The 20,243-nt window shown below is 38.4% G+C and overlaps 2 protein-coding genes across 2 annotated transcripts in view; one reads left to right on the top strand and one right to left on the bottom strand.

Annotated features, from left to right (window-relative positions):
• Positions 1-9,504: 9,504 nt before the first annotated feature.
• ggctb (gamma-glutamylcyclotransferase b) lies at positions 9,505-13,167 on the bottom strand. The gene is made up of 4 exons (XM_038298667.1): positions 12,947-13,167; positions 12,719-12,864; positions 12,485-12,617; positions 9,505-10,052 (listed from the first exon to the last, which is right to left on the bottom strand). The coding sequence occupies exons 1-4, from the start codon at positions 13,055-13,057 to the stop codon at positions 9,900-9,902; spliced, it is 543 nt and encodes a 180-aa protein (XP_038154595.1). The 5' UTR covers positions 13,058-13,167; the 3' UTR covers positions 9,505-9,899.
• Positions 13,168-18,246: 5,079 nt separating this feature from the next.
• The window catches only part of tcaim (T cell activation inhibitor, mitochondrial), a 29,956-nt gene continuing 27,959 nt past the window's right edge, over positions 18,247-20,243 (top strand). Inside the window, exon 1 of the mRNA XM_038298674.1 lies at positions 18,247-18,381. The gene's annotated coding sequence lies outside the window, so the exon portion shown is untranslated. The remainder of the gene's footprint in view (positions 18,382-20,243) is intronic.

The raw sequence follows: 20,243 nt of genomic DNA on the forward strand, positions 1-20,243 counted from the left end.
AAAAGAACGAATTGTCAACTTACAACCTTTTCCAGCGATGTTTGTTCTTTTCATATCCACTGCTCCACAGCGACGTACCAGCTAAAAGAAAAAGAAGCAATGAGTATAAACTATGTCTTGGTGTTGCCCTCAGCCTTATTCCATCGATATATTTCTCAGCCCATTCCACGATTGTCATTGTGGGTGATGATCAAAAGGGCTGGATACAGAATGCCGTACCGAACTTTAAGGGCACGAAACCGGATTTTCACCCCATCAAAGCGCCTCTGCAGCTTACGGATCTGGGCTGAGAAGTCAGGAAAAAATGTGACGCTGTGGTTTTCATAGTGTACCTCCTACATTTTCCTGGCGGCTTTCAGAGTTGTTTCCTGGTCCCGATAGCTCAGAAACTTCACTATAACGACCCCTGGAGCAGCAGCTTTGGAGCTAAGGGGCCCAATGCTGTGAGCACTCTCCACGAAGCGGGACGAGGTGAAGTCCTCACCTAATGACTCTCGCAGCCACGTCTCCAAAAAACCCCTCGGATTTTTCAGGCAACCCGACCAGTCTTAGGTTGGAGTGCCTTCTCCTGTGTTCTTGCTCAACAGCTCTGTCACAAAGCAAGGATGGATTACCTCTTCTTTCAGTAGCATCCAAATGAACAGAGACACATTTATTTGGTAGGTGATTAATAATATCTCTGAGAGACATAGCCTAAATTACTAAATTGGTGAAAGACAAATGGATTTTTAAAAGCCGGATTCAGGAGTCTAACCCTTTTAGGGAAGGGAATAAAACCCTGGTCATTAAGCAAATTACAGTTATAATCATTCAACTGATAATAAATGACTAGCTTTACCCTTGATTTGAATGACCTATTAATTAACTAACTTCCAGTTCTAGTTATTTAATACATTCATAATCTTCTGGTGCAGTGGCACAACAATAGAATTAGAGTCGTACAGATGTGGGTACTTCCTCACTTCTTCGCAGACTTGCTCTTCTAGCTGATCCATCTTCACAAGATGCATTTTCCACAATGGCAGTCATACAAACAAAACAAGCTGGTAAGGTACCAAATAGGAAATACGCATAGAGTAGAGCGGATGTAGAATTGACCAATCAGAAACGAATTGACACATGCTGATGACCTGGTTTCTGAGCATAAACCAGGCTTAAGGCTTTAATGCTAATGCTATGTGGTTATCGATTAGGTAGCTGGCTTTCACCGCAGCATCAGTAGCCTCTCGACTCTGGTTGAAAACAGACTGCTGTTCCTCAGAACCATCAACATTTCATTTATCTCCTGTTATCTCAGTTCTCTGCTTGTATTTTCTGTTTCATAGTGCTCCCAAATATTGTATTCCTTAAGCACACCTTAAGCAAACCGTCTGCAGGCACACAAGACACACGGCTTTTCCATTCACCTCCGTGAACGAATAAGAAGAGGATTCTTTCTTGAAAAATCCAACAATCTGTGTCTATCTTTCTCTTTTCTGTCAAATACCTTTCTTTGAGGAGGTTCCAGGGTCAAAATAAAAAGCAGGAAAACCGATGGAATCAAAGCCGTTTACAGACCCTGAAGCTCGGTGCTAACTCTGCTGTCAGTTCCGATGCACTGTTGCATCACAGCGCCCATTTAAACAAAGTACTTTTTTTTTTTCAATAATCATTCTTGAATAATGATATTCATACATTAATGCGGCCCATACATTTGACACATCTGGTTTATGGGCTGGATACTGTGGGAACAGTGTTGTGCATGAGCAGATCTTTGCTTTCTCAGGGAGCTTTGGGTCTATTTGGTACTCTAGCTGTAAATCCAAGCTGTACACACTGTGTATTTTAGGAACACACATCTTTGCTGAGCACTAGAACAACAGGGAATCAATTTACTTCTGAGCTGGGAGATTTTAAATCACAGCTAAAAATATCAGTTTAGATGAGCATTTGACAAATAATTGTTTCATCTGTCACTTACCGAATGTCCATTCAGATATCTTTACGACCGACCCTTAACAATCATAGACAGGTTTCAGGTATTACAGGAGACAATCCCCCCCTTTAATGACCGACCTTCAGAATCATAGACAGGTTTCAGATATTACAGGCTAACAATGGAACCAAACGACCCATTCTTTTGGTTACCATTTGCATATTTCCAAGCAATACAAGGCCTTGACTATATAAGGCTCAAACTCACTGCAGATACAGACATTTGAATAGAGAAAGCTTCCTGGAGAGGTGGAGAAACGTCTTCAAATCTTGGAAACCAAGTCCAGCGGATCTGTTTTTTAAACTTTTACTGAATAACTATGACCTGGATGACTGAGAATCTTCATCAGCATATCTTTACTTGTTCGTTTTTATGTGTTTATTACTTTTTTCTGTAATTTTAACACAAGCTTTGTCCATCCCATCCCGGGGTCTTTCTGCATGGAGTTTGCATGTTCTCCCTGTGCATGCGTGGGTTCTCTCCGGGTACTCCGGCTTCCTCCCACGGTCCAAAAACATGACTGTTAGGTTAATTGGCTTCTCTAAATTCTCCTTATGTGTGAGTGTGTGTGTGAATGGTTGTTTGTCTTGTTTGTCTCTCTGTTGCCCTGCGATAGACTGGCGACCTGTCCAGGGTGTACCCCGCCTTTTGCCCATAGACAGCTGGAGATAGACACCAGCACCCCTTGGTACCCCAGCTGGGATAAAGCATGAAGGAAAATGAATGGATGTATGTTTATGACATTGATAAAATTGGATAAATGTTACAGGCAGGTAACATTTTTACAGACAGGTAATCTAAAATTGAGAGATAAATAAAGAAAAACCTTTTCTAGAAGTCTAGGGGAATGATTCAAAAATGTCTCACAGTGTTGTCGTTTATCAGAATGTGGACCAGCTGCTCCTAGAGCATTTTAGGTCATGTCAAATCAAATATTTACGCTGCTGTCTCTGAGTTAAACCTGGTAAACTCGGACATCAGTAAAGAAAGGTGGGAGAATAAAATGCTTTCATTTAGGGGCTTAACAAATTTTAAAATTCAACACATTCAGAAACGTTTCTGGTTTTGCTTTTTATTCTTTTAATGTTTTAACAGAAGATCATTGGAGTAATGTCATTAACCTACTGACTTTGCTTTAAAATATGAATGTTTGGAAAGGTTTTAGTTTGGACCTTTAAGAAATTTCTTGCTTAAATTAGCATAATTCATGAAACACATTAGTGTTGCCATAGTGTGATTGTAGTGTTTGTATTAAATGCAATCAGGGATATCAAACATTGATAGAGAGATTTTTCTAGACTTATTACTGAAGGAGTTTGTATTCTGTGCTGATATTATCTTATAGTAAAGATAATAACAATAACTTACAAATGCACTGCACATTGTCATTTTATTCTGCTGCTTGTATTAAACTGGTAACTATTTTTCATAATCAGGAACAAACCAGATTGCCTGCCTACATCATTTCAAGGAAAACTTTCTTTCATCTCCTCCTATTTTCAAAGAGAGCCATAAACCTGTAACTGATCCTGCTTTTTAAAGAAGACTTGGAGATTTCGTAGCTTGTATAGCTTGCTACTGTAAGTAGATATGCATTGTGTCACAGCGAGGTGCTGACCAAACCTAGTCTCATAGAGGGCCGCAGTACCCGTTTGATGTTGAGTTAGCTAGTTAGTTTGAGGAACCACAACTATAGCAGCAGAGGCTGGAATCTCCTGCTGGTGTCATGAACCGAGGACAGATGGACCCAGTATCCAAGGAGACACAGTCAGTAGGAAAGTTCAAAAAGGTTTATTAAACAAAAACTAAAGTGGTGCTGTGGCTCGGACACTGCAGGCGGGGGAGGCGGGGCACCGCCCAATCTCAGACACTCTGTAGTGGGAGAAACACAGGTAAGTGACCACGATCATCTGACAGAAGATGATTATCTGAATTGGTCACTTACCTGGTTTAACAGTCCAGACCAAGAATGTCCCCAAGTGCTGCAGTTCCAGAGGTCATGCTGGAAGCCGATCCTGGTCAGGGATCCAGAACAGACAGGAACAGACAGGGACAGGATCCAGATCAGGCAGGAACAGAAACAGGTGGCAGGATCCAGACCTCCAGGCATCCACAGGCTCCCAGCAGGGTTCAGAGTCTGACTGGGACCAGAAGCATGACCAGTTGGTCACGCACAGGAGCAGACAGGATCAGGTGCAGACAGGCAGGCTCAGTGGAAGAGGGTAGCCGAGACAGGACATAGGAACCGGAAGCAGGACTTTAAACTGGTCTCCTCCCTGGAGCCAGGCTTACTGGATAAAACCTGAACCTCCCCACATATTGAGCCAAAAACCCAGAGGACTCCGCGGGGGAGGAACAGTGGACGATCAGGAGACGAGACAAACACAAAAACCCTCTTTCCACTGGCTGCTAGGATCCAGGACACTAACCAAGGAACAAAACTAACAGACAGGTTAACAGGAAGACAAGTAATGATCTGGCACTGAATGCTCAGGCTGAACTGAATATAACCAACAGGAAACGGGTGAGAGGAATAAATTATAATTGAGGCAGGGAGGGAAAAATGACAGGTGAAAGGAATGACTAATTAAGGGAGAGCAAACAGGCCAGATCATGACAGCTGGTTTGAATACAGCAGGAACCAGATGTTTCTGTCATTGCAATTTTTTTTTATCCACGTTACTTTAAATTAGGGCTGGACACTTCATTGCTTTTAAAATATAATCGCAATTTAACAAAACGCAATTTTGAAATTGCACAAGCACCCAGTTTCAATCACACCATATTTAAAGGAAAATAACGGTCATATTCAGAATTCAAACTTCTAAAAGTACTTTAAATATTAAATTATTACATACTGTGGAGATGTAATACTGTGGATTACATGGATGGATGGAATTAAGAGTAATTTTCATTTAATGTGCTTTATCGGAGGCATCCATGTTTGTCAAAGAACACTACTGCCACCAACCGGTTTGTGACGTCACGGTGCGGTATCTATTATGGTTCTCCCCTTTTGGGACTCTGAGTTTTTAGTTTTCAGTTATTAGTTATTCTGCTTTGTTGATCTTTGGTCTGTTTTCCATTATATTCAAGCAGTCTGTATTTACTCTCTGTTGCCCCCCTGTGCTTGTTTCCTTTCCCTTTGGCTCCCTTGTAGTTAGTTCCACTCACACCTGCTCCATATTCAGCTGATTAGAACATCCTTTGTTCTGTTCCCCTTATATGCTCCACCTCTGCAGTCACTCAGGGCTGGTTACTTGTTGCTATTAGTTGCTTCCTCGTTTCCACGTGAGTTTTCCCTGATGTTCTCTGGTTATTTGGTTCTGTCTATTTTGAATTTTTCAAATGATTCCCTCAGTTATTTATTAAATCAACAAGAACTCATATATGCTTTACTTATCTCTGCATTTGGGTCCTCAAGCAACCACTGGAACCATCAAGTCCCAGTGCTGTATCTGGTGTTTGTCACAACGCGCTATTATCCAAGTCATCTTAAAAACATTCTTCTTCACAATGTTGGCTACATAGTCATATCAAAAACACTCCTATTAATCTTAATTATTTCTATTTCTAAATATTTGGGTGTTTTTAACAGCTATTTCAGTTTAATATATATCTAATAACTGGTGGACACAGTAATATGTCAGTATTGAATCGAGGTGTATTGGACTAACAGAAAATGTGCAATATGCATTAAAACAAAATTTGACAGGTGCAAAAATATGGGCACCTCAGCAAAAAAGAGATCAACAACCTCTAGTCGCTTCCTGTAGCTTTAATGAGTTCCTGATTTTTGACCATTCTTCTTTGCAAAACAATTCCAGTTCAGTTAGGTTTGATGGTTTCCCAGCATGGACACCCTGCTTCAAATCATCCCACAGATGTTCAATGATATTCATGTCTGGGGATTGGGATGGCCATTCCAGAACAATGGAATTGTTCCTCTGCAGAAATGCCTGAGTAGATTTGGAGCGGTATTTTGGATCATTGTCTTGCTGAAATATCCATCCCCGTGTAAATTCAACTTCGTAACTGATTCTTGAACAATATTCTCAAAAATCTGCTGATATTGAGATGCAACCGTCAACTTTAACTAGATTCCCAGTGCCAGCATTGGAAACGCAGCCCCAAAGCTTGATGAAACCTCCACCAAATTCTACAGTGGGTAGCAAGGGTTTTTCTTGGAACGCTGTGTTGTTGTTTTTTTGCCGCCATGCATAAAAAAAGGCTTTTTATGACCAAACAACTCAATCTTTGTTTCATCAGTCCACAGGACCTTATTCCAAAATGAAGGTGGCTTGTCCAAATGTGCTTTTGCAGACCTCAAGGGATTCTGTTTGTGGCTTGCTTGCAGAAAAGGCTTCTGTCGCATTTGCAGCCTTGTCCTTGACAGTTCTTCTATGCCTCTCTGATATTTTTTTTTGGCCTGCCACTTCTGGGCTTAACAAGAACTGTCACTGAGGTCTTCCATTTCCTTACTATGTTCCTCACAGTTTAAACCTCTGAGACAACTTTTTGTATCCTCCCCCTGAACGACTTTGTTGAACAATCTTTGTTTTCAGCGTTTTTTTGAGGTGCCCATAATGAATCTTCAGAGGAGATGCAAACAGTATAACAACTTGCAACTGGCCACCTTAAATACATTTTCTTATGATTGGATGCACCTGGCTAAGAAGTTGAAGTCTTAATGAAGTTACCAAACCAATTTTGTGTTTCAGTAATTCAGTGAAAAGTAGTTAAGGGTATTCTAATCAATAAAATGATTAGGGTAGCCACATTTCTGCACTTTCTGCATTTTCTGTTAGTCCAATAAACCTCAATTCAATACTGAAATAATACTGTGTCCATCAGTTATTAGATATGTATTAAACTGAAATAGCTGCTGCAAACACCCAAATAGTAAGAAACAAAATTAATTAATAGGAGTACCCAAATTTTTTAATATGACTGTATACGTGTTTTTTCTCTGGGCAGAAGGTCGATGGCAAATCCTCCTTCTTCAAGTTGGTACTCCAATGACCAGGACCACAGTAACACATAAAAAACCCAGTATGTGTAGGTAAGCTTTAGCTCTAAAGCTACTAGTTAGAAGTCAAAAGGGAATACTCTTTTTTTGGGGCAAAAGAATTTACCTTTTTTTTTATTCTTTTGAGAAAGGTTCAAGGAAATCCTCTAGAAACTCTGGAGATGATTTCTAAAAAAAAAATCCTTTATAAAATGAAGCATTATGACAGCAGTAGGGCAGGAACTAATGATTATTTTGCAAATTGATTAATCTGTCAATTATTATTTTCATTTATAATCGGATAGCCAAAGATTCCTTAAAGAAGATTTTTAACTAAATTAAACCACTTGAAAACTTTTCTACTTGAGGTGTTCTGGATAGAGCAGATTGACAGACGAAACATTTTTTTTTTTTTATCTTAAAGGAATAGTACACCCAAAACATGATTAGCCTTCATTTTCTACTCACCCCCATGCTGAACAACACTCTGGAGTACTTTTTTGATATCTCAAATGCATCTGGAGATCTGGGAGGCTTCTTGCGGTCTGCTGACATTCAAATAATGAAGGTCTATGGTGCCCGAGACAGAAAGGTCCATAAAAGTCCACAAAAAACGTGTCAATATTCCTCCATACTGCTCGTCCAATGTATTCCAAGTGTCCTGAGTGGGTAGCATCCAGAATTTACTCGAAACGAAGTCATTTATAATGTTTTTAGAGCATAAACAGTAGTGTATAGGATTTCCTGAAAGCGCGCGCCGGCGCGTTCATGACGCTACGGAAGCCGGCAGACCAAGCCAGATGAAAGTGCGCATTCAGCGTCTGCTCTGCCAATAATGCAAGCGTAGCAGAAGAAATGTGCCGTTTACCTGTGCAAAGAAAGAAACAACGAAAGAAAAATGTCTGAGGACTTCAGTGTTGAGGAAGAGCATGAGTTCTTTGCCGAGCTGAATGCGCTGGTTTGGTCTGCCGGCTTCCGTAGCGTCGGGAGCGCGCATGTGCGCGCTTTCAGGAAATCCTATACACTACTGTTTATGCTCTAAAAACATTCTAAATGACTTCGTTTCGAGTAAATTCTGGATGCTACCAACTCAGGACACTTGGAATACATTGGACGAGCAGTATGGAGGAATATTGAGACGTTTTTTGTGGACTTTTATGGACCTTTCTGTCTCGGTCACCATAGACCTCCATTATTTGAATGTCAGCAGACAGCAAGAAGCCTCCCAGATCTCCAGATGCATTTGAGATATCAAAAAAGTACTCCAGAGTGTTGTTCAGCATGGGGGTGAGTAGAAAATGAAGGCTAATCATGTTTTGGGTGTACTATTCCTTTAAAGGCATAATATTTATATATATATATTATTTTTTTACAATTTTGCTATAATTATTGCTCTAAGTTGGTCGCTCTGTCAGATACAGGCATGTTTTACATACTCTATACTAGTATTCCTATCAATTGTTTTAGTCCTAGAGAGCAGTAAGCACCCTCTTCAGAAGGTTGCTAAACTGTCAGGATTCTGGTCTGTCAACTAGTTGCTGTTTCCTTTACTTTGTGCTTCCAGCTCTGCTTGCTTATTCAGCCCACCTGAATGTGTACGCTAACCACTGCGCCACAAAAGCACGTCCATTGAAAAAGAATATTGAAGAAGAACTAACAGTAGACGAGTACCCAAAGTCACATAATGATATGGAGGTTTTAACAGGACCAACAGAATGTCGTCTGTTTAAGAGGAGGCGAGAGAGGCATTAACAGGAGGCAGTAGCTCTGACTAGGTAGTCGGTTCCAAACTCTAGGTTTAAGTTTGATTTCCGCCCCTAACTTCTACCTGACCACATGCTGTTAGTTAGTACAATGATTTAGCTGGAGGAACATAACTGAAGGAGGCAGTAGAACAAGTGTTTCTATTGTGGAGGAGATGCTCATCCAGTCACGGGATTTTTCTTAAAAGAAAAGTCCAGTCACATTCAGAATTCAAACTTCTGAAAGTTCTTTAAATATGAAATTATTCCATCCTGTTCAATAAATGATCAGTGTTTTTAATTTAGAGTAATTTCATTTGAATGTGCTTTAATGGAGGCATCCATGTTTGTCAAAGAACACTACTGCCACCTACTGGTTTGTGACGTCACGGTGCGGTATCGGCTGTTGATCAAGTCCCAGTGCTGTATCTGGTGTTTGTCACAACGCGCTATTATCCAAGGCATCTTGAAAACATTCTTCTTCCAAATGTTGGCTACATATTACGTGTTTTTTCTCTGGCAAGAAGTTCGATGACAAAACCTACAACTTCCAACATCCAGCTGCCATGCACGTGGGCATTGTCAGTTTCACTATAGCTCTGGTGAATTTCAATGGTGAAGTCCTCTGGAAATCTTCAATAATTGTTGTTGATTGCAGATGTGTCTAGTAGTTCCCATTGATTTTGCTTGTAAAGCGGGGAGAATGGTGCTAGGCTTACCGCACCGTGACGTCACTGCTGGAAGATGGCAGGAGGGAGGGGTTTCTATATTTGGGCAAAAATGGCCGCTCCCAGACTCAGCGATCACAGCGAAAATTATTGTTTTTATTTTTTTACTGATTAAAGCTAAATTAATTAAATCACCACAAATGTTAATTTGTTTTAGCTATAGATAATGATCCATTGCTCATTCCTTTGGTCAGTAGGCAGTAGAGGATCTACTGAGCCGTACCCAGTCTTCAACCTCCTCTTCTCCTCTGTTTAAACTTATCTCCTCTACCCCCATCAAGCCTCTGTGTTTACTGATTATGGATCACTGAATGTAATTCCAGTTAAAACTGTATACCTTGCTGCCGATGAACTCAACATTCAATTAAATTGAAGATCTCAAACCTCAACTTATGATATTCAGTATAGACACTTTTCCATTTGAAAATAATGACATGAACACGAGATCAGTGGTTTGCTTTGTCTTTGATTCTTTTTCTGGCTTGATCCAGCTCAGCCATCATGGGTAAGATGCCTTCATAGGTGTTGGTCTCAATAGCTCTAAGTTTCTCCTGGTACTCCTTTGGCAAGCCATTTTGCTCTGCTCCCATTACAATCACCTAATGTGAATGACAAAAAAATATTGGCTTTCTAGTAGCAGAAACACTGTTTCAGTAAAACATATCAAACATGAACAATAGTCTGAGATTAAATAATATTATGTCATCAAAAGAACATGGAAAAACTGAAAAACACATTCTCCTAAACATGAACATAAAAGGTCGTTTGAATGCTGGATTTTTATTGAATCACTGGACCAATGGGCATTAAAATTTTTATACTATAGGTCAATTTTTATTATATCAACTACAGAATATAGTAAGCTCTTTTAATGAAAATAGAATTATGCATTTCAGAATAATGTATTTTATATATAAAATTATGTATTTTAAACAAACAACAGCAACAGGAGAGTAACAGAGGAAAAAAAATAGATGATGCAATAGAATACAAATGGAAAACTGTGAAGTCAGAAGATGTTTGGTTCGTAGTTAAGTAGGGGGTTGTGTCACTATTTTCCTCACTAAAGCAAATTGTTTTGCTGGGATCAGACTCACAATTTAACGGTTGCTGAGGACATTTTAATTTAAGGAAAACAGAAACACCAAAATCAACAAAATGGCGCAACGAAGAGTTGCAGAGATTTCTGTGCATGTTGGCTGATAGGAAGACGCAGAGAATGGATGGAACCACACCAAATGAAAGAAAGTAAAGTTTCAGAAAGAGAGACTTTAACATAGAGACTAAGCATAGATACCAACTCTATGCTCAGTTTGAGCTTGTGCTGTAAGGTGACTGTGTCTTTTTCTATTTCAAGATGTGTTTTTGTCTGTAAGGGGTGTTATAAGAAAATACGTAGGCACTATGTCTATACATTTTTTCAGTCGTTGTACTTTTTTACCTCTATTGACTACATTTGAACACAAATTTCTGTGCTCTGTACATATTGATAATGACAGAGATCACTTTTTTTATTTTTTATTGTTGATTGTGTTTGAGGTTCTATTTAAACCATTCACAGCTTCATTGATGTACATATCCAAGCTGTAAAAGTAAACTGCTTAGGCATGACGTCTGCTGTGCCCACGGCTGGGGCAGGATGTTCTGATTGCAATTTCGTGATGCCTAGTTTCTTGTGACAGAACCTGCTCTTATCATACGATGTGTTGTACTGTATAACCCTTGGGGAGGGGGGGGTTATGCAGTCATGTCATGAAACCTGTTATACAAGCAACGTAATAAAAAGAAGCTTCGCAGGGAGAGCTTTCAGAGTTGAACAGAGGCTATTAACATCTAATCAGCTCTCTCCCCTTTTGCAAAAGCTTTGAAGCTTACATTGTGGCTCTGTGGTCTCTTAATATAGACGGTTAAAGGCGTTTGAATCTAAAAAGGATCACGCAAACTAATTTTCAATTTATATATAATGCATGCTGATTATGCTTACATTAGGCTTTTTAAATTTGTGAAGCTACTGCTTACAGATCTTCTATTGATCTTTATGTATGCTTATGTATGATGCAACTGAATGGCAGCTGAACTTAGCTTTGGTTGACAGCATTGTCTTTGCAGTATTTCATTTTGAGAAGTTCCTTTTACACTTTAACCAATCACTTATGTGTTTTCATTGAAGTTGCATTATTTCCCTAAGGGATGGGATATGTTTGATATGTTAAAGGAGAAGTCTGGTCACATTCAGAATACAAACTTCTGAAAGTACTTTAAACAGAGGCATCCATGTTTGTCAAAGAACACAAATGCCTCCTACATATTGGCTACATATTACGTGTTTTTTCTCTGGCCAAATGTTCAATAACAAATCCTCCCTCTTCTAGTTGGCAATCCAACGATGAACCCGTCCGTGGAGGATCAGGAATCAGAAAGGTGGAATAACTCTTTTTTTCACTTTTACCCGATGTATTCCAGCATCCAGCTGCCATGCACGTGGGCATTGTCAGTTTCACTATAGCTCTGGTGAATTTCAATGGTGAAGTCCTCTGGAAATCTTCAATAATTGTTGTTGATTGCAGATGTGTCTAGTAGTTCCCATTGATTTTGTTTGTAAAGCGGGGAGAATGGTGCTAGGCTTACCGCACCGTGACGTCACTGCTGGAAGATGGCAGGAGGGAGGGGCTACTATATTTGGGCAAACATGGCCGCTCCCAGACTCCGTGATCGTAACAAAAATTATTGTTTTTATTTTTTTACTAAATTCATTAAATCACCGCAAACGTATTAGTTTCAGGTATAATGATCCATTGATTTTCCCTTGCTGACCCGACTTTTCCTTTAACAATAAAACATGACTGAATAAAAACTAAACACATTTTCCTCTCATAAGGTTGGGGTTAATGCTTAGTAGACTAGTATGTACATTGCGAGCATTAAAACAAAGCATAAATGTTAACTTTCTTTTTCTTGACTTAACATTCTGACTCCTACTGAAGTAACAGGTCAGTTATAACCAGCACTAATGAAATGTAATAAATTTTACCTGAAGATATTGAGGGGATGGCTGGGCATACACACAGCTGTTCATTATATAGGTGCGACAGTTGATTTCCTGACCTTTTGTCATCACTTGTAGCTCCACTGGTCTGTAGGCACCTAACATCACATTCTCTTGACTGAATGTGTGAGCACACAAGAGTGTACATTTTTTTTAAGCTGAAACACATGCAGACATACACAAATTACATTTAAATACAAACAAATGATCAATTTTTACTTGTCTAGTGACTGTAGATCAGATATGTTCATCCTCCACACTACACCCCACACTTCATCCCCTGGGCTGTGCTCTATGCTGGCCACACCCCCATGCCAGCGATCACTGGCCAGGCCTTTGTAGTTACCAAAAACCAATCTATAGTCCTAAAAAAGAAACAAAAAATCATTCATCAGGCTTATTTTTCCATTTGGTAAAAACAGATGCTACTGGTATTTAACAACATACCTTGAGCCTGGCCACACAGTGCACTGTTGCAGAAGGATTCCTGAGCTGCAGACGCTCTTTCAGTAGGTTACTACCATATGCAAAGTACAGAAATGTTTGGTTATTCTCCATGTCCTTATGAGTGAAAAATACTATGAACTGTAAACAGAAGTCATTAACAACAAAGCGCTCAATTAGTTGAGCCCCAGCTGTGTGTTTGGAGAAGCTACGGGTAAAAATGACAGAGCCTGAACAGCAGAATCACATAAATGAAGAACTGGCCTTTCAGCAGCTAAACCCTATTCTTATGCTAATCCTCTAAACTGCCACTGAGTGCTGTTCTACAAGCATTTGTTCTACTGCAGGGGTTCGGAGAAAGGCATAGAAAAATAGGGGAAACATAAAATACACACATCACACAACAAAATCCAAGTCTGAGTTAAAACTTTAGTTTGGCCTTCATGTTTTTACCATGTAGAGAAGTTTCCTCCTTTCACACCTCTCTTCAAGTTTTCATTTGCACACATTTTTAAAATTATACAGTCATGTAATTTCATTTAATCGGGAGAAGGAACCCATTAAGTACTCGTCGGGCATCATTTCATCTATAGCTCTCCAGCTCTATGCTCTCCTTACTAAGAAACAGGACCCAAGATACTTGAACTCCTCCGCTTGAGGCAAGAACTATCCTCCAGCCTGAAGAGGATAAGCCCAGGGCTGGGGCTAGACTTTTAAAACAGGGGTGGTATGTCATCTTTAATGGGGAGGTCAATATATAAAGGGTTCAGTTACACTACAAACAATAACCATTTTCTGCATTTTCAGCAAAAATAGAATAAACAAGTACTTAATGTGCCCCTTAGACTAATCAAATCCAGTAGTAAACAAAAACGTGGGGTAAATTAGGACCTGTCAAAACAAGCCAGGAGAAGCAGTTGTGCAGATTTAAATGTGTACCACGAGAAGAATAATAGAACAACAAAACAAAAAACAAACACACAACCCTTTAAAACTTACTATAGTTGACCACTGCCCAGTGACATCACAACACCAAGATCACAAAAATGAGCAGAACATCAAAATTTTGCGGTTCTGGTGAGATGAAGCCAAATGTTTTACAAAGACTTCCATGTATAGGAAATATGCCCTCCTTGAATCAACACCAAGTATGCCCAAGTCTATCATCAGCCATTGCTGACTTAAGGAGGGTTTTTATTCTTTTAGGTTCAGAGAAACTTCTTTTGCAGGATGCAGTGCTAAGTGGAATCACGAGCCAAATTTTACTCAGATTAAAATCAGTTAATGAAAAACCTCTTTGTAAGGTTCCAAAAACCAGTGGTGTCAAAAGTTCACACATTTGTTACTTAAGTAGAAGTATAGATACTGCAGTTTAAAAACATTCTGGTAAAAGTTGAAGCATCAACTTGACCTCTTTACTCAAGTAAAAGTGAAAAAGTATGTGCTCCAAACACTACTTAAAGTATCAAAGTATTTTAAAAAACAGCCAGATGCCACTATATGAAATGAAAGCTCAATTTTTCGACTACTTTGAAAAATTCTCTGAGATAGGTCCAAGGATGAGGGAGGCCTTGTTGATCTCCATCTCCCGATACTCTCTCGCCTGTGTCCGACCTTTCAGACATTTCAACATCTTTTTCTGAATCCCACATTGTAGCATGGCATAGACAATTCGTGTTTGAAGAACACCTGCTTGCTTCTGATGATTTCCTTTAGCTAGCCAAGGAGTGTTTGCGTTACATGACTCATCCAATGACACTAGTTTTCACTAGATGCGGATGGCGCATCTATCAGTGGAATTATCAATGAAAACTACACTGAAATAGCTCATTTGTGCTCAAATTTCTTCAAACAGCTTTATGAATCAAACTTGTCTCAGGCTTCAGCAGACTTCTTCATGAAGTCCATCACAACCAAGACGCTAAGTCAAACTGATAAGGAATTTTGTGATCAACCTATTTCACAGCAAGAGGTATTGAATGCTATTAAACTTCTCAAAAACAACAAATCTCCTGAAACTGATGGACTAACAGCAGTATTTTACAAAACATTCACCTCTGAGCTGACTCCTTTTCTGTTTGAAGCTTATAAAGAGAGTCTTAGTGAAGAAAGTCTCCCAACCACAATGACTCAGGGACTGACTGCACTGATTCCCAAACCTAATAAAGATTGTTTATTTCTGGACATTTGGCGTCCCATTTGCTTGCTTAATAATGACTATAAACTTTTTGCTTTAGCCATTGCAAAAAGGCTTAAGTGTTTCTTAAACTCCATAATAGAAGAAACGCAATCAGGCTTTATGACCAACAGACACATAACCAACAATATACGATTAGTGCTAGATATTTTAGATTATTTAGATCTATTCAAAGATGATGGATTTCTGTTATTTGTAGAAGTTTATAAAGCCTTTGATCCTGTGGGACATCAGTTCATCTTAGACTCCTTGTGTAAATTTGGTTTCAGATATTATTTTTCATCGTCTGTAAGAACCCTGTACAAAATACCTGTAATAGCTCGGTAAAGTGAACTGGTGGAACCTGTTCTAGATTTGATCTTTTAAGAGGAATTAGACAGGGATGCCCAGTTTCTCCTTACCTTTTTCTACTGGTTTCTCAGCTTTTAGTAGACCATATTAAAGCCAATGATATTCAAGGCATCCCTCTCTTAGATAGTAATCTTATAATCACTCAACTTGCAGAGGATGCAACTCTCTTTTTGAAAGATAAAAATCAGGTCACTATTGCTTTGCAATCATTAAAAGAGTTTTCACGAGCTTCTGGATTATATGTCAATGTCAACAAATGTGAGCTCATGGCTATAAAGGAATGCTCCACCAGCTCCATTTGTAATTTACCGGTTAAAGATGAAGTGAGGTACTTGGGTATAATAATTACTAAAGATCAACAAAGAGGAGCATCCTTAAATTGTGAAGCCATTATTCAGAAAAGTCAAATAAAGCTAAATTAATGGCTCTTAAGAGATCTCTCTTTTAAAGGGAGAGTTTAATAACCAAGGCAGAGAGACTTTCACGTCTGAGTTTTACAGCTTTATCTCTCCATTTAGAGAAACAACTTCTAAATGACATTGACAAAATGTTATTTACCTTCATAAGTAGAAATAAGACTGACTATTTTAAAAAACCTGCTCTCATGAATCCGTACCATGAAGGTGGTCTTAACTTCCTAGACTTTACTACTCTGAACAGTGTTAATTTCGTCAACCATGACGATGATGAAAATATTTCGTCAACGCCCCTTTTTCCCGTGACTATGACGAGACGATAACAAAAAAAAATGATTCCAGAAAATAAAAATATGACGAAAACAAAAAATGATTTTCGTCAACGAGACTACGACAGACAAAATTTACGATCCATTGACGAATGGACATTAAGAAATGTAATGTAATTGTTTATGATTGTTTGATTAATTTGTAATTGTTAATATAAGCGTTTCTTGAGCGTCATAGAAGATTACGCGTTGTTGCGCCGTTTGTCCCACACGGCGCCTGTCCCACAGTGCCTCGTGCCGCTCAGTCGGTAGTAGCAGAGGGCTTATACTCATAGCTCAACTTCGCAGTCATTGCGGATACTGGTGTGCGGTTTGCATCTGGCTGTATGTGTGTGTGCCTTCCTGTGCCTGTGTCTGTCTGTCTCTCTGTCATAGAAGAAAGATGTTCTACTGATAAACTGGATATTAATTGTTTAAATTTCTTCCTCCCAACTAGATACCTGTCACAGTGACACCACAGCCAAATCAGAGGTTGGGGTATGAAGGAAAGTCTGTTGCAGAGATGCACCCCCACCCCTGACGCCAAAGAGCAGAAAGCCCTGGAGAACTCAATGGCAAAGTGGATTGAGCGTTCTGGCCTCACTGCAGGGACCATTGAGGATGAAGACTTTATGGATATGATGAAACAAGCTGACAAAACATTTAATGTTTACAGTGTGATATATGTTAAAAAGAGAATCCGTGTGTGAAGTTCTATTCTGCACAGTGTTATATAAATAAAATAGAGAAAAAGAGAAGCAGTGTGTGGTGAATTTTTATTCTGTACAGTGTGATATATATGTTTAAAAAAGCAGTGTGTGGAGAAGTTCTATTATTTACAGTGTTGACTAAAACTGGACTAAGACTAAAATTGATTTTCGTCATTTAGACTAAGACTAAAAATAAATCGGGAAGGCAATGACTAAATATGACTAAGACTAAAATTGATTTTTGTCATTGTGACTAAGACTAAAGACTAAAGACTAAATTTAAAAAAGCTGAAGAAATTAACACTGACTCTGAACAGCACTTTTAAAATTAATTGGCAAAAAAAAATATAAAAATATCCTAACTCTATATGGAATGCTATACCTTTGCATATGATTTCTAAACTTGGTGCATTAAACTTCTTCTTAATGTGCATTTATGATATTGATAAAGCTCCCAATTAGTTATCAACTTTTCACTGCCAGTCCTTCCTGTCATGGACTCTCATCTATAAACACAACTTTTCCCCCCATAGGTATCTTATATGGAATAACAAGGACATTCTATACAAGCATAAATATATTTTTATTGAGTATTGGTTCCAAAATAACATTACACACGTGGCTCAGTTATTTAACAAAGATGGTCGCCTTTTCTCATATGAGGAGTTTTTGCAAAGATTTTCTTTTATTTTGCAAGACTATACTATTCGGGATTAAGGGAAATTGCAAGGTTCAACCAAAGAGATCAGATAAGATATATGTAATTGACTTGATTATTATTATGGCCAAGTTCTTTAGACATAAAAGTAAATATAGAGGCTCCAAACCAGCATTACTGCTTTTAAGCACGAACTCAAACAAAACATTAACACCATACACTTATCATAAAATAGGAACTCAATCAAAACTCGAGAAGCCTTTGTCCTTTTTAATCTTCTTATTTAGACAGCTGTTTCCCCCTAGTGTTAACTTTTATTTAATAGATGTACTTGTTTTGCACAAAACAAGGACATCTGAATTTATTCTGTTGAAAATGTCTGTAAAAAATGGTTGTTAAGAATACCTATAGTGCAATATGATTGCTCTGTAAAGTTCTTTGCAGAAACAAATAAAGTTGTATTGAAGGAAAAATAAATAAATAAAAATTAATTACCGCCACCAACTGGTAAGGGCCAAGTTTTATTGTTTTCTGTTAATGTTGTTTTGTGATATGTAAACAATGCAGTTTTGTATTGTTGTGTATTGTAAAAAATAAAGTTTATAAAAAAAAAAAAGGAATAAGTGACCTCCGACCAGCAGGGGGCGGAAGATTTGATCGGTAATCAGCAGCTGAGCAAACAGTCCTTGACTGAACCTCAGACTGTTGTTCTAGTAATCTTTATTATTAGTGTTTGCATCACCGCTGTAAGCTAGAATAAGGCCGAAGGAATGAATGTTTAGGTGCTGTCCCTTTCAGGTATGAGTTTATAATCTGTTTAAACTTCAAAAGTTAAACGGTGTGAGGTGGATATTGGAGATGAGCTGGATGTTTGGGGACATTTCAATCAGGATGGACTGATCTCTGCTCAGAACCCAGGTTGTTTTTAAACATCCACATCGACTTTAGAGCCAGCGGAATGGAAAGTCAGTTGAGGTCATCCAGATTGTTCTGTAAAGTTGATTGTGTTTTTTGTTGTAATTTAGCAGCAGCTAGCATCCTGTTAGCTCGCGACTGAATCCTTAAAGGTCCTTAAAGGCTGCTTTTCTTTACTCTTTTTTAATAATCTGTACAGAGATGGTATTAAACCGTGATAGGAGGGTCCATGTTGGAAAAACAGAATTAAAACAGGTTTGCAGAGGGATTTTATATAAAAACATAGGATTATAGAAAATACAGTTTTCAATAAATGTAAACAAAACAAGGGAATGGATTTAGTCCTGTTAGCATGGTTAAAGCTGGGCTCTGTGGATGCACCTGATGCTTCTTCTTCAAAGACATTCTGTTGCCCTGTTTCTGAAACTCATCAAATGAAATAAAGAAGCGCTTTTTGGACTGAGGCATCAAATTATGTCTTTGTCTTCATAAACATCCCAATCATCACAGCATTGCTGCAGGCTGCTGTCAGTCTTCAGCTCCCTTGGTTCACTGCAGCAGGAGCAGCTCCACCCAGTTTATAAGGCATCATTTACCAGGTGGAATAATGTAGAAGAATATCCTTTCCCCAAATCCAAAGGTCACCTTTTCCATTTGTAAACTGAAGAGACAGAAGTCCAATGGATTGAGGTCAAGGGCCAATTGGATGCAATACATTCTTGCAATTAATAAAAGTCGATACATCATAGTCATTTAGTTTTATCAAATATTTATCTGAAATAACCCAATGCATGTTTTCATTTGATCTCTGCTTCTGTCTCCTTGAACCCCAGTCGGCTTCAGCAGATGGCTGCTCACACTGAGCCTGGTTCTGCTGGAGGTTTCTTCCTGTTAAAAGGGAGTTTTTCCTCTCCACTGTCGCTACAAGCATGCTTAGTGTGAGGGATTGCTGAAGAGTCAATGAGTCGATGCAATAAGCTGGTTTTCCTTAGATAGAAAACTTTGAATCAATTTGACTGGATGATCTGGTTTAACAGGAAAGTGCCTTGAGATGACATGATGTGAATTGGTTCTATAGAAATAAACTGAATTTAATATTATTTTATTTTATTTATTACTCTGTATAAACCCTCTGTTTCCCATTGAAATAGAAAAAAAAAAACAGAATTTCAACTGCAAAGTGAGTAGTATATTTGTTTAGTTTAGTTGGTTACATATTTATTTCCTCATTAAACAGAGATGCTTTTATAAGTCAGTTAAGTTAATTGGATTTATTTGCTCCTAGAAGGGGCTTCAGACAGAGGGTTAATGAATTGTTGCTTATGTTTAAGACCTGTTGGGAAATTCATGTTGGAAAGAGTCTGTTACCAGGAACCCTACAGCTGTAATTAATTAACAAAATAAAAGATAAAATGGATGAAGATCTAGATAAGCTGCAGACAAGCTATTTATGGGATTTAATCATAGCAAATAATGGCCGGCTACACCAGTTTATTTTTTATTTTTATTATTAATTTTCAGATGTTTCCTAATTTCTTGTAAATAATCTTGGGTCTTTAATAAACTGCACATAAATGCTAATTTCTGTATAACTATAAATTTTGAATAGAAGTTATATCTAATCTAATACTGGTTATCCATGTTTATTAGTCTTTAGAGTCGTTTCCCCAGATAACCTGCTGCTTTTATCTACATTAAAACACGGCAAAAAAATCAAAATCTAGTTAAGTCATTTTTTATGAATT

The sequence above is a fragment of the Cyprinodon tularosa genome, unplaced genomic scaffold, assembly GCF_016077235.1.
Source record: "Cyprinodon tularosa strain WSP-4 unplaced genomic scaffold, ASM1607723v1 ctg411, whole genome shotgun sequence".
NCBI lineage: Eukaryota > Metazoa > Chordata > Actinopteri > Cyprinodontiformes > Cyprinodontidae > Cyprinodon > Cyprinodon tularosa.